The sequence below is a fragment of the Halictus rubicundus genome, unplaced genomic scaffold (genome assembly GCF_050948215.1).
Source record: "Halictus rubicundus isolate RS-2024b unplaced genomic scaffold, iyHalRubi1_principal scaffold0103, whole genome shotgun sequence".
NCBI classification, from domain to species: domain Eukaryota; kingdom Metazoa; phylum Arthropoda; class Insecta; order Hymenoptera; family Halictidae; genus Halictus; species Halictus rubicundus.
This window is the reverse complement of record NW_027488644.1, coordinates 432,507-447,561: the sequence shown is the minus strand read 5'-3', so window position 1 is coordinate 447,561 and position 15,055 is coordinate 432,507. Positions and strand designations below refer to the sequence as shown.

General features: G+C 42.8%; 1 protein-coding gene across 1 annotated transcript; it reads left to right on the top strand.

Annotated features, from left to right (window-relative positions):
* The first annotated feature begins 9,837 nt into the window (after positions 1 to 9,837).
* On the top strand, positions 9,838 to 14,806 carry LOC143363721 (uncharacterized). The gene is made up of 6 exons (XM_076804266.1): positions 9,838 to 10,001; positions 10,116 to 10,916; positions 11,009 to 11,604; positions 11,677 to 12,773; positions 12,844 to 14,097; positions 14,627 to 14,806. Exons 1-6 carry the CDS (start codon positions 9,838 to 9,840, stop codon positions 14,804 to 14,806), a joined length of 4,092 nt encoding a protein of 1,363 aa, XP_076660381.1.
* The last annotated feature ends 249 nt before the right edge of the window (positions 14,807 to 15,055 follow it).

Genomic DNA, 15,055 nt, shown 5'->3' with positions numbered 1-15,055 from the left:
CTATAATATCATATATCCTATCCTATCCTCAATCCTATGCTATCCTCTATCCTATCCTCTATCCTATCCAATCCCCTATCCTATCGTCTATCCTATCCTATCCTCTATAATATCGTATCCTCCATCCTATAATATCATATATCCTATCCTATCCTCTATCCTATCCTATCCGGTATCCAATCCTATCCTGAATCCTATCCTCAATCCTTTCCTATCCTATCCTCTATCCTATCCTATCCTCTATCATATCCTATCCTCTATCCTATCCTATCCTCAATCCTATCCTATCCTCTACCCTATAATATCCTCTCTCCTATAATATCCTCTATCCTATCCTATCCTCAATCCTATCCTAACCTCTATCTTATTCTATTCTCTATCCTATCCTGTCCTCTATCCTATCCTATCCTCTATCCTATCCTATCCTCGATCCTATCCTATCCTCTATCCTATCCTATCCTATATCCTATCGTATCCTCTATCCTATCTTATCCTCTATCCTATCCTATCCTCTATACTATCCTGTACTCTATTCTATCCTATCCTCTATCTTATCCTATCCTTTACCCTATCCTGTCCTCTATCCTATCATATCCTCTATCCTATCCTATCCTCTATCCTACCCTCTATCCTAACCTATCCTCTATCCTATCCTATCCTCAATCCTATCTTATCCTCTATCCTATCCTCTATCCTTACCTATCCTCTATCCTATCCTATCCTCAATCCTATCCTATCCTCTATCCTATCCTATTCTCTATCCTATCGTATCCTCTATCCTATCCTATTCTCTATCCTATCCTATCCTCTATAATATCGTATCCCATGTCCTATCCGGTGCTCTATCCTATAATATCCTCTATAAAATCGTATCCTGTATAATATCGTATCCTCTATCCTATCCTAACCTCTATCCTATCCTATCATCTATCCTATTCTATCCTCATTCCTATCCTATCCTCTATCCTATTCTATCCTCTATCCTTTCCTATTCTCTATCCTATCCTATTCTCAATCCTATCCCATCCTCAATCCTATAATATCCTCTATCCTATCCTATCCTCAATCCTATCCTATCCTCTATCCTAGCCTATCCTATCCTTTATTATATCCTATTCTCTATATTATCTTATCCTCTATACTATCCTGTACTCTATTGTATCCTATCCTCTACCCTATCCTATCCTCTATCTTATCCTATCCTCTACCCTATCATATCCTCGATCCTATACTATCCTCTATAATGTCGTATCCTCCATCCTATAATATTATATATCCTATCCTATCCTCTATCCTATCCTATCCTCTATCCTATTCTATTCTCTATCCTATCCTATCCTCTATCCTATCCTATCCGCGAATCCTATCCTATCGTCTATCCTGTCCTATCCTGTATCCTATCCTGTCCTCTATCCTATCCTATCCTCTAACCTATAATATCCTCTATCCTATCCTATCCTCTATCCTATCCAATTCCCTATCCTATCGTCTATCCTATCCTATGCTCTATAATATCGTATCCTCTATAATATCGTATCCCCTGTCCTATCCGGTGCTCTATCCTATAATATCCTCTATAAAATCGTATCCTGTATAATATCGTATCCTCTATCCTATCCTATCATCTATCCTATCCTATCCTCTGTCCTATCCTATCATCTATCCTATCCTATCCTCAATCCTATCCTATGCTCTATCCTATCCTATCCTCTATCCTATCCTATCCTCAATCCTATCCTATCCTCTATCCTATCCTATCCTCTATCCTATCTTATCCTCTATACTATCCTGTACTCTATTCTATCCTATCCTCAATCCTATCCTATCCTCTATCCTATCCTATCATCTATCCTATCCGATCCGCTATCCTACCCTCTATCCTATCCTATCCTGTATCCTATCCTATCCTCTATCGTATCGTATCCTCTATCCTATCCAATCCTCTATCCTATCATCTATCCTATCCTTTCCTCTATCCCATAATATCCTCAATCCTATCCTCTATCCTATCGTCTATCCTATCCTATCCTCTATCCTATCCTATCCTATTCTATCCTCTATCCTATCCTATTCTCCGTCCTATCCTATCCTCTATACTATCCTATCCTCTATCCTATCCTATTCTCTATCCTATCCAATCCCCTATCATATCGTCTATCCTATCCTATCCTCTATAATATCGTATCCTCCATCCCATAATATCATATATCCTATCCTCTCCTGTATCCAATCCTATCCTCAATCCTATCCTATCCTCTATCCAATAATATACTCTCTCCTTTAATATCCTCTATCCTATCCTCTATCCCATCCTATCCTCAATCCTATCCTATCCTCTATCCTATCCTATCCTCAATCCTATCCTATCCTCTATCCTATCCTATCCTCTATCCTATCCTATCCTCTATCCCATAATATCCTCAATCCTATCCAATCCTCTATCCTATCCTCTATCCTATCCAATCCTCTATCCTATCCTCTATCCTATCCTATCCTCTGTCCTATCCTATCCTCTATCCTATCCTATCCTCTATCCTATCCGATCCTCTATCGTATCGTATCCTCTATCGTATCCAATCCTCTATCGTATCCTCTATCCAATCCTATCCTGTATCCAATTATATCCTCAATCCTATAATATCCTCTATCCTATCTTCTATCCTACCCTATCCTTTATCCTATCCTATCCTCAATCCTATCCTATCTTCTATCCTATCCTATCCTCAATCCTATCCTATCCTCTATCCTAGCCTATCATATCCTCTATCCTATCCCATCCTCTATCCTATCCTATCCTCTATCCTATCCTATCCTCTATCCTATCCTATCCTCTATCCTATCCTATCCTCTATCCTATCCTATCCTCTATCCTATCCTATCCTCTATCCTATCCTGTTCACTATCCTCTCCTATCCTCAATCCTATGCTATCCTAAATCCTATCCTATCCTCTATCCTATCCTATCCTCAATGCTATCCTATCCTCTATCCTATCCGATCCTCAATCCTATCCTATCCTCTATCCTATCCTATCCTCTATCCTATCATATCCTCTATCCTATCCTATCCTCTATCCTATCCAATCCCCTATCCTATCGTCTATCCTATCCTATCCTCTATAATATCGTATCCTCCATCCCATAATATCATATATCCTATCCTCTCCTGTATCCAATCCTATCCTCAATCCTATCCTATCCTCTATCCAATAATATACTCTCTCCTTTAATATCCTCTATCCTATCCTCTATCCCATCCTATCCTCAATCCTATCCTATCCTCTATCCTATCCTAACCTCAATCCTATCCTAACCTCTATCTTATTCTATTCTCTATCCTATCCTGTCCTCTATCCTATCCTATCCTCTATCCTATCCTATCCTCGATCCTATCCTATCCTCTATCCTATCCTATCCTCTATCCTATCTTATCCTCTATAATACTTTGTACTCTATTCTATCCTATACTCTATCTTATCCAATCCTCTACCCTATCCTATCCTCTATATTATCCTATCCTCTACCCTATCCTATCCTATATCCTATCGTATCCTCTATACTATCCTGTACTCTATCCTATCCTATCCTCTATCCTATCTTATCCTCTATCCTATCCTATCCCCTATACTATCCTGTACTCTATTCTATCCTATCCTCTATCTTATCCTATCCTTTACCCTATCCTGTCCTCTATCCTATCCTATCCTCTATCCTATCCTATCCTCTATCCTACCCTCTATCCTAACCTATCCTCTATCCTATCCTATCCTCAATCCTATCTTATCCTCTATCCTATCCTCTATCCTTACCTATCCTCTATCCTATCCTATCCTCAATCCTATCCTATCCTCTATCCTATCCTATTCTCTATCCTATCCTATCCTCTATCCTATCCTATTCTCTATCCTATCCTATCCTCTATAATATCGTATCCCATGTCCTATCCGGTGCTCTATCCTATAATATCCTCTATAAAATCGTATCCTGTATAATATCGTATCCTCTATCCTATCCTATCCTCTATACTATCCTATCATCTATCCTATTCTATCCTCATTCCTATCCTATCCTCTATCCTATCCTATCCTCAATCCTATCCTATCCTCTATCCTAGCCTATCATATCCTCTATCCTAGCCTATCATATCCTCTATCCTATCCTATCCTCTATCCTATCCTATCCTCTATCCTATCCTATCCTCTGTCCTATCCTATCCTCTATCCTATCCTATTCTCTATCCTATCTTATCCTCTATACTATCCTGTACTCTATCCTATCCTATCCTCTATCCTATCCTATCCTCTATCGTATCCTATCCTCTGTCCTATCCTATCCTCTATCCTATCCTATCCTCTATCCTATGATATTCTCTATGCTATCCAATCTCCTATCCTATCGTCTATCCTATCCTATCCTCTATAATATCGTATCCTCCATTCTATAATATCATATATCCTATCCTATCCTCTATCCCATAATATCCTCAATCCTTTCCACTCCTCTATCCAATCCTCTATAATATCCTCTATCCTATCCTAGTCTCTACCCAATCCTATCCTCTATCCTATCATATCCTCTATCCTATCCTATCCTCTATCCTGTCCTATCCTCTATCCTATCCTATTCTCTATATTATCCTATCATCTATCCTATCCTATCCTCTATCCTACACTGTCATCTATCCTATCCTATCCTCTACCCTATCCAATCCCCTATCCTATTGTCTATCCGATCCTATCCTCCATCCTATCCTATTCTATCCTATCCTCAATCCTATCCTATCCCCTCTCCTATCCTATACTCAATCCTAGCCTATCCTATCCTCTATTATATCCTATTCTCTATATTATCTTATACTCTATACTATCCTGTACTCTATTGTATCCTATCCTCTACCCTATCATATCCTCGATCCTATACTATCCTCTATAATGTCGTATCCTCCATCCTATAATATTATATATCCTATCCTATCCTCTATCCTATCCTATCCTCTATCCTATCCTATCCTTTATCCTATCCTATCCTCTATCCATCCTATCCTCTATCCTATCGTCTATCCTATCCTATCCTCTATCCTATCGTCTATCCTATCCTATCCTCTATCCTATCCTATCCTATCCTCTATCCTATCCTATCCTATCCTCTATCCTATCCTATCCTCTATCCTATCCTATTCTCTGTCCTATCCTATCCTCTATCCTATGCTATTCTCTGTATTATCCTACCATCTATCCTATCCTATCCTCTATCCTATCCTGTCCTCTATCCTATCCTATCCTCTAACCTATAATATCCTCTATCCTATCCTATCCTCTATCCTATCCAATCCCTTATCCTATCGTCTATCCTATCCTATCCTCCATAATATCGTATCCTCTATCCTCTATCCTCTATCCTATCCTCTATCCTATCCAATCCCCTATCCTATCGTCTATCCTATCCTATCCTCTATAATATCGTATCCTCCATCCCATAATATCATATATACTATCCTATCCTGTATCCAATCCTATTCTCAATCCTATCCTATCCTCTATCCTATCCTATCCTCAATCCTATCCTATTCTCTATCCTAGCCTATCATATCCTCTATCCTATCCTATCCTCTATCGTATCTTATCCTCTATACTATCCTGTACTCTATTCTATCATATCCTCTATCTTATCCTATCCTCTACCCTATCCTCTCCTCTATCTTATCCTATCCTCTATCCTATCCTCTATAATATCGTATCCTCCATCCCATAATATCATATATCCTATCCTATCCTGTATCCAATCCTATCCTCAATCCTATCCTATCCTCTATCCGATAATATCCTCTCTCCTTTAATATCCTCTATCCTATCCTCTATCCCATCCTATCCTCAATCCTATCCTATCCTCTATCCTATCCTATCCTCAATCCTATGCTATCCTCAATCCTATCCTATCCTCTATCCTATCCTATCCTCAATCCTATCCTATTCTCTATCCTAGCCTATCATATCCTCTATCCTATCCTATCCTCTATCTTATCCTATCCTCTACCCTATCCTGTCCTCTATCTTATCCTATCCTCTATCCTATCCTATCCTCTATCCATCCTATCCTCTATCCTATCCTATCCTCAATCCTATCCAATCCTCTATCCTATCCTCTATCCTATCCTATCCTTTATCCTATCCTATCCTCTATCCATCCTATCCCCTATCCTATCCTATCCTCTATCCCATAATATCCTCAATCCTATCCAATCCTGTATCCTATCCTCTATCCTATCCTATCCTCTATCCTATGCTATCCTCTATCCTATCCAATCCTCTATCCTATACTCTATCCTAACCTATCATATATCCTATCCTATCCTCAATCCTATCCAATCCTCTATCCTATCCTCTATCCTCACCTATCCTCTATCCTATCCTATCCTCAATCCTATGCTATCCTCTGTCCTATCCTCTCCTCTATCCTATCCTATCCTCTATCGTATCGTATCCTCTATCCTATCCAATTCTCTATCCTACCCTATATCCTATCCTACCCTCTATCCTATACTATCCTCTATAATATCGTTTCCTCCATCCTATAATATCATATATCCTATCCTATCCTCTATCCTATCCTATCCTCTATCCTATCCTATCCTATCCTCTATCCTATCCTATCCTCTATCCTTTCCTATCCTCTATCCTTTCCTATCCTCTATCCTATCCTATCCTCTATCCTATCCTATCCTCTATCCTATCCTATCCTATCCTCTATCCTATTGAATTCTCTATCCTACCCTCTATCCTATCCTATCCTCTATCGTATCGTATCCTCTATCCTGTCCAATCCTCTATCCTATCATCTATCCTATCCTATCCTCAATCCTATCCTATCCTCTATCGTATCGTATCCTCTATCCTATCCAATTCTCTATCCTACCCTGTATCCTACCCTATACTCCATCGTATGGTATACTCTATCCTGTCGTATATCCTATCCTATTCTCTATCCTATCCGATCCTCAATCCTATCCTATCCTCTATCCTAGCCTATCATATCCTCTATCCTATCCTATCCTCTATCCTATCCTATCCTCTGTCCTATCCTATCCTCTATCCTATTCTATCCTCTATCCTATCCTATCCTCTATCCTATCCTATCCTCTATCCTATCCTATCCTCTGTATTATCCTATCCTCTATCCTGTCCTATTCTCTATCCTATCATATCCTCTATCCTATCCAATCCCCTATCCTATCGTCTATCCTATCCTATCCTCTATAATATCGTATCCTCCATCCTATAATGTCGTATATCCTATCCTGTCCTTTATCGTATCGTATCCTCTATCCTATCCAATTCTCTATCCTACCATCTATCCTAGCCTATCCTCTATCGTATGGTATACTCTATCCTATCCAATGATCTATCCTATCCTATCCTCCATCCTATTCTATCCTCTATCCTATCCTATCCTCTATCCTATCCTATCCTCTGTCCCATCCTATCCTCTATCCTATCCTATCCTCTATCCTATCATATCCTCTATCCTACCCTCTATCCTAGCCTATACTCTATCGTATGGTATACTCTATCCTATCGTATATCATATCCTATCCTCTATCCTATCCGATCCTCAATCCTATCCTATCCTCTATCCTATCCTATCCTCAATCCTATCCTATCCTCTATCCTAGCCTATCCTCTATCCTGCCCTATCCTCTATCCTATCCTATCCTATCCTATCCTCTATCCCATAATATCCTCAATCCTATCCAATCCTCTATCCTATTCTCTATCCTATCCTATCCTCTATCCTATCCTATTCTCTATCCTATCCTATTCTCAATCCTATGCTATCCTCAATCCTATCCTATCCTCAATCCTATCCTATCCTCTATCCTAGCCTATCATATCCACTATCCTATCCTATCCTCTATCCTATCCTCTATCCTATCCTATCCTCTGTCCTATCTCATCCTGTATCCTATCCTATCCTCTATCGTATCGTATCCTCTATCCCATCCAATTCTCTATCCTACCCTCTATCCTATCCTATCCTCTATCGTATCGTATCCTCTATCCTATCCAATCCTCTATCCTATCATCTATCCTATCCTGTCCTCAATCCTATCCTATCTTCTATCCTACTCTATTCTCTATACTATCCTATCATCTATCCTATCCTATCCTCTATCCTATCCTATCCTCTATCCTCTCCTATCCTCTATCCTATCCTATTCTCTATATTATATTATCCTCTATACTATCCTGTACTCTATTCTATCCTATCCTCTATCTTATCCTATCCTCTACCCTATCCTATCCTATCCTATCCTCTATCCCATAATATCCTCAATCCTATTCAATTCTCTATCCTACCCTTTATCCTATCCTATCCTCTATCGTATCGTATCCTCTATCCTATCCAATCCTCTATCTTTTCATCTATCCTATCCTATCCTCTACCGTATCCTATCCTCTATCCTATCCTATCCTCTATCCTCTATCCTATCCTATCCTCTATCCTATCCTATCCTCTATCCTATTATATCCTATCCTCTATCCCATAATATCCTCAATCCTATCCAATCCTCTATCCTATCCTCTATCCTATCCTATCCTCTATCCTATCCTACTCTCTATCCTATCCTATCCTCAATCCTATGCTATCCTCAATCCTATCCTATCCTCTATCCTATCCTATCCTCAATCCTATCCTATCCTCTATCCTAGCCTATCATATCTTCTATCCTATCCTATCCTATCCTATCCTATCCTCTATCCCATAATATCCTCAATCCTATTCAATTCTCTATCCTACCCTCTATCCTATCCTATCCTCTATCGTATCGTATCCTCTATCCTATCCAATCCTCTATCTTTTCATCTATCCTATCCTATCCTCTACCCTATCCTATCCTCTATCCTATCCTATCCTCTATCCTATCCTATCCTCTATCCTATCCTATCCTCTATCCTATCCTATCCTCTATCCTATTATATCCTATCCTCTATCCCATAATATCCTCAATCCTATCCAATCCTCTATCCTATCCTCTATCCTATCCTATCCTCTATCCTATCCTACTCTCTATCCTATCCTATCCTCAATCCTATGATATCCTCAATCCTATCCTATCCTCTATCCTATCCTATCCTCTGTCCTATCCCATCCTCTATCCTATCCTATCCTCTATCGTATCGTATCCTCTATCCCATCCAATTCTCTATCCTACCCTCTATCCTATCCTATCCTCTATCGTATCGTATCCTCTATCCTATCCAATCCTCTACCCTATCATCTATCCTATCCTATCCTCAATCCTATCCTATTGTTAACCACAGGTTAGTTGGTGGTATGCGACCTGCGACTGTATCGTTTCTGTTACATCCTTCTTTGTTTTCCGATGTGTAATGTATATGTATTGTAATTGATAAGTTTCAGATTGTTGATGTTTGTTGCGATCGCGAGAATTATAATATTAAGGAATTTAAAGATATGTAAGGCTGTTTCGTGCATTTCGAGAGACAAATTGATTATTTCCGTCTATGCTATTTGGTGAGTGCCAACGTTCAATGGTATAGCCCAACGTGCGCAAACAACAACAGGTGTTGTTTGTGGCCGTCAAGCCATACACGTGCTAGTGTCGACACAGGGTCGACTTGAGGCCGTTGTAGACCATTCAGGAGATAGGCTCCTGAGATTAATAAGGTCAAAACGTGTGCGGGAAGAAAAGGTCTTCCCGGGACGCGTAGGCTACCGGCAATAAACCAGCAGCGTTGGCCTTACAAAGCAAATACGAGGGCCCCTCCCTTTTCGGAGGGGACCGGATCCTGGGGAGGGGAGCGACTAAATTTCGCAAAATGCACGATTTCGAGCAGTCTGGTCTGAGGGCCTTTTCCCGAGCAGTCCCGTATAGAACAATTCCAAATAAAGAGTTCCTGCGTTTCTCAGGAGTTTTCTTTCGACCCCCCTCTTGTTTTGATCACTTTACAAATTGGTGCCGAAACCCGGGACTTATAGACCGGTAAATAGTTCGTGATCAAGAGTTTCGTGGGGAACAGTGTTTATGTTGCTAGTAATTGTTGCTCGTGGCTGTTTCTAGTAGTTGTGATTAGTGGAAGTGCCCGCGGGTGTTAAGTGTTACACTAGTGAGAGCAGTTCACTTCGAGGCCATGCCGCCGAGGAAAAGGAAGAATACTCCGGCTGCGCGGTCCGAGGACAGCACTCCGAATGCAAAAAGATCCTGCGGTGCGAGTCGGGGAGCGGCAGCGACGGAGAACTCGCAACCCGTCCTTCCAGCCTCATCCGATGTCCAGCCAGCAGAGCAGGAGTACGGCGTCGCATCGCTGCGACGTGCGAGAGCTGAGGAGAGCAGTCCATCGTCTCGCAGGAACAGTCAGGAAGGCGGGAACTACGGTGCATCTCGACCGGGAGCAGCGGCCCAGACCCGACGGGAAGACGTCACCCTAGAAGACGACTTAGAGGTTCCCTTACCGACGCGCGAGCGTAATTTTTGTAATAGCCCCTCCATCTTGGCAAGCACTAGATGGGAGGCTAATCCGACCGAACGTTTGACGGAGGCAATCGTGAATACGTTGCGTACGGTTAGGGAAGCATCAATGGCCGAAGGAGATTCGCGGTTGTTGCATCGATTGACCACGGCAAAAAAATTGCCGAAATTTTCGGGCAATCCAATTGAGTGGCTAAATTTTAAAGAGGCGTACCTATCGTCTGCGGAACTTGGAGGATATTGTAGACGGGAAAACGTCGCGCGACTGTTTGATGCGCTCGAGGGTGAGGCGCGCGCAAGCGTAACTGCGCTGTTGGCCACGGCTAGCGATGCGAATGTCATTATAGAAACGCTTGAATTGCAATTTGGTAACAAAAACACGATAGCAGAAAAGATCGCGAGCGATATAAGCGGATTGCCCAATTTAGAGTTTGGAAATCAAAATATAGCCCAATTTGCGGCGAAATTGCGTAATTCTGTTGTTGCGTTAAATTCTATTAACTCATTGGTTATTTGTATAGCCCGGAATTGATAAAAATTGTTGCGAACAAGTTGCCGTCTGTGTTGAGATATGCGTTTAATAGGTATGCCGCAGAAGCTGCCGCGGAGAAGACCACGCTGGAGAAACTCGCGGATTTCGTTTACAGAGAAGCTGAGTTAGCGGCCGCGACAAGCATTTTCGATACGGATATACCATCTACGTCCTACGTACGCGATTCGCAAATTAAAAAAAAACCATCGCGCTTAAGAACTGCGGCCACGTATACGACGACGCATGGTCTGCGTCGACTGGAGAAAGGGTACACTGGCCCTAGCGATCAGACGGGTCGTACCGACAGATGTGCCTTCTGCAGTCGATCAAATCATAAATCTCGGCAGTGTCGGGACCTTGCCCGCGAGACCATACAAAAACGCTGGGCGTTGGTTAGAAAAAACAAACTATGTTTCAAATGTTTGGACCGCGGTCACGGCAGTAAGCAGTGTAAAGGTGCGAATTGCGATCATTGCGATAAACCTCACCATAGTTTGCTTCATAAAACAAAGGCTTCGGCCGGCAATTTCCAAGCGACACGAAAGCAGGGACCAGCGTCGAACCGATCACAAGAAGCGACGACCTGTATTATTAATCCGGGCGCATGACAAGGGAAAGCGTATACTCTCCTAAAAATAATTCCCGTCCGCGTTTCAGGCCCTAAAAAACCTGTAATTACCTACGCCTTGCTTGACGAAGGTTCAACTATAACCTTGATTGAGCGGAAGTTAGCGCGAGAAATAGGCGCGCGCGGACCGCGATTGAATTTTGCCCTGAAGGGCATAAACGATAGGGAAGCCGTGACTGTCGCGAGCGAAAAGGTCGAATTGGAAATACAAGGAGCATTTGACGCGTACGCCATCAAACATGCAATTTCGGTGCCAGATTTGAACCTTCCCTTGCAAACACTTTCGGTAGAGATAGTGGAGCGTGTGAAATTCACGGAGAACGTGAACGTACAGGCGTACAGCAACGCGCGACCGAGGCTACTCTTAGGGCAAGATCAGTGGCAAATGATAGCGACCCGCGAATTTCGCGAATTGAAAAGATATATGTTAGGGATTTCCCGATCGTTGTTGGGATGGGCGGTACATGGTTCCATGCCGGCGGGACTAATGGAGAGTGCATTCTCGGGCGTGAATGAGATGAAATCGATCTCTTCGTGCGAGATGCAAGTCAAGAAGGAAGAAGAGCGGCTCGATGAACTCGTGAAGCAGTATTTTCAATTGGACAATTTTGGGGTGAGCAATACAAATAAGACAAAAAATGAGCATACATACGCCGTCCAAACCTTCAGAAACACCGCTCGAAAAGTAGATAACCCGTGGGAAGTGGGCTTGCTATGGAGAAAAGAGCCGGCGCCGCAAGTGGATAGTCTCGCAACCGCACGGCAAAGACTTTTCTCCTTGGAACGAAAGCTGGATCGGGATCCGGAGTACGCGTCCCTATATTATCAAGAAATGGATCGTTTAATAAAAAACGGATACGCGGAAAGGGTCGATCGAGACTCGACAAACGAGCGTGTCTGGTATCTGCCGCATTTTGGGGTGCGAAATACAAATAAGCCTGGCCGAGTTAGGCTCGTGTTTGATGCTGCTGCAAAATCGGCGGGTATAAGCCTAAATGATCAGCTCGAATCAGGGCCTGATTTATTACAATCTCTGCCGGGAGTATTGATTCGTTTTAGACAAGAGGTGTTGCCTGAAGCCGAAAACAAAAAGATCGATGAGATGGAGATGCGAAAAAATGTCTTCGTGACGGAAGCGACGATAAAGTTCTATCCGCCGACGGGAAAATTTTTGGGTCGGCCGGGATTACTTGCAGTGGCCAGGCGTGTTAGAGGATTCGTCGACCGTTGGCGAGGAGTTAGAAGCGCTACGAAGCGGGAAGGAAGTGCATAAAAGCAGTAGAATTGTAAAACTGCAGCCCCTTGTCGACGAGAACGGTATTTTGCGAGCGAGTGGACGCGTGACGAAAGTAAAGGGCTTCGAGTTCAACAATAACCCCATTATTCTTGATGGAAAGCACCCTGCGACGCGGTCACTCGTTGCGGAATATCATCGCCGATTTTATCACGCTAGCCACGACGCAGTCGTAAATGAACTCCGCCAAGAATTTTGCATCGTCGGGCTCAGAAATACGCTCCGGTCGCTAATAAGCAAATGTTTAGTTTGTAAAATACGAAGAGGAAAACCACAGGATCCGAAGATGGCTACGTTACCTGCCGGTAGATTAGCGTATCGAGAGCGGCCATTCAGTCATTGCGGCGTCGATTATTTCGGGCCGCTATGCGTCAAGATTGGACGTCGGCGGGAAAAACGCTGGGGAGTCCTTTTCACCTGTTTGACGACAAGAGCCATACATTTGGATTTGGCTCATAGCTTGAGCGCAAGCTCGGCTATTATGGCCTCACAAAGGTTGGCAGCCCGGAGAGGATCTCCATTGGCGGTTTACAGCGACAACGGAACGAATTTCGTAAGAGCGAGCAAGGAACTGAAAGACGCGATAGCCGGCATAGACACGGAGAAGCAAAAGGAATACGCTGCGTCAAAACGAATAAAGTGGCTGTTTAATCCGCCGGATGCACCACATATGGGTGGGGCTTGGGAGCGAATGATTAGATCGGTCAAAACCGCGCTCGATACCGTGTTGCGCGATCAAGCGACGAGCGAGGAAGTTTTAGTCACGCTCCTAGCCGAGATAGAGCACTCCGTAAATTCACGACCGCTGACGCACGTGTCTGTAGATCCCAGAGACAACGAAGCCCTGACTCCTAATCATTTTCTCATAGGTACATCGTCGGGGGAAATAAGATTGGGCGCGTATGAATTTAGAGCAATTTGTCCTAGAAACCAATGGAGGATAGCGCAATCGTTCGCCGACGCGTTTTGGAAGCGTTGGTTAAAAGAATACTTGCCTACACTAATTCCGCGAACCAAGTGGAATCGTACTGCAAGACCGTTAGCAGTAGGTGACTTGGTGATAATCATAGATTACCAAACGCCTCGCAACGTATGGAAACGAGGGACCGTCATAGACGTATATCCAAGCGTGGATGGAGAAGTTAGAATAGCTAAGGTACGCACGTCAACGGGGGAGTTTACGCGGCCGGCGCGAAAATTAATCAAATTGCTCGCTGCAAATAATGGTACAAAATGAAAGTAATTTTGTACGGGCGGGAGAGTGTTAACCACAGGTTAGTTGGTGGTATGCGACCTGCGACTGTATCGTTTCTGTTACATCCTTCTTTGTTTTCCGATGTGTAATGTATATGTATTGTAATTGATAAGTTTCAGATTGTTGATGTTTGTTGCGATCGCGAGAATTATAATATTAAGGAATTTAAAGATATGTAAGGCTGTTTCGGGCATGGCGAGAGACAAATTGATTATTTCCGTCTATGCTATTTGGTGAGTGCCAACGTTCAATGGTATAGCCCAACGTGCGCAAACAACAACAGGTGTTGTTTGTGGCCGTCAAGCCATACATGTGCTAGTGTCGACACAGGGTCGATTTGAGGCCGTTGTAGACCATTCAGGAGATAGGCTCCTGAGATTAATAAGGTCAAAACGTGTGCGGGAAGAAAAGGTCTTCCCGGGACGCGTAGGCTACCGGCAATAAACCAGCAGCGTTGGCCTTACAAAGCAAATACGAGGGCCCCTCCCTTTTCGGAGGGGACCGGATCCTGGAGAGGGGAGCGACTAAATTTCGCAAAATGCACGATTTCGAGCAGTCTGGTCTGAGCGCCTTTTCCCGAGCAGTCCCGTATAGAACAATTACTAAATAAAGAGTTCCTGCGTTTCTCAGGAGTTTTCTTTCGACCCCTCTCTTGTTTTGATCACTTTACACCTATCCTCTATCCTATTCTATTCTCTATACTATCCTATCCTCTATCCTATCCTGTCCTCTATCCTATCCTATCCTCTAACCTGTCCTATCCTCTATCCTATCCTATTCTCTATATTATCTTATCCTCTATACTATCCTGTACTCTATTCTATCCTATCCTCTATCTTATCCTATCCTCTACCCTATC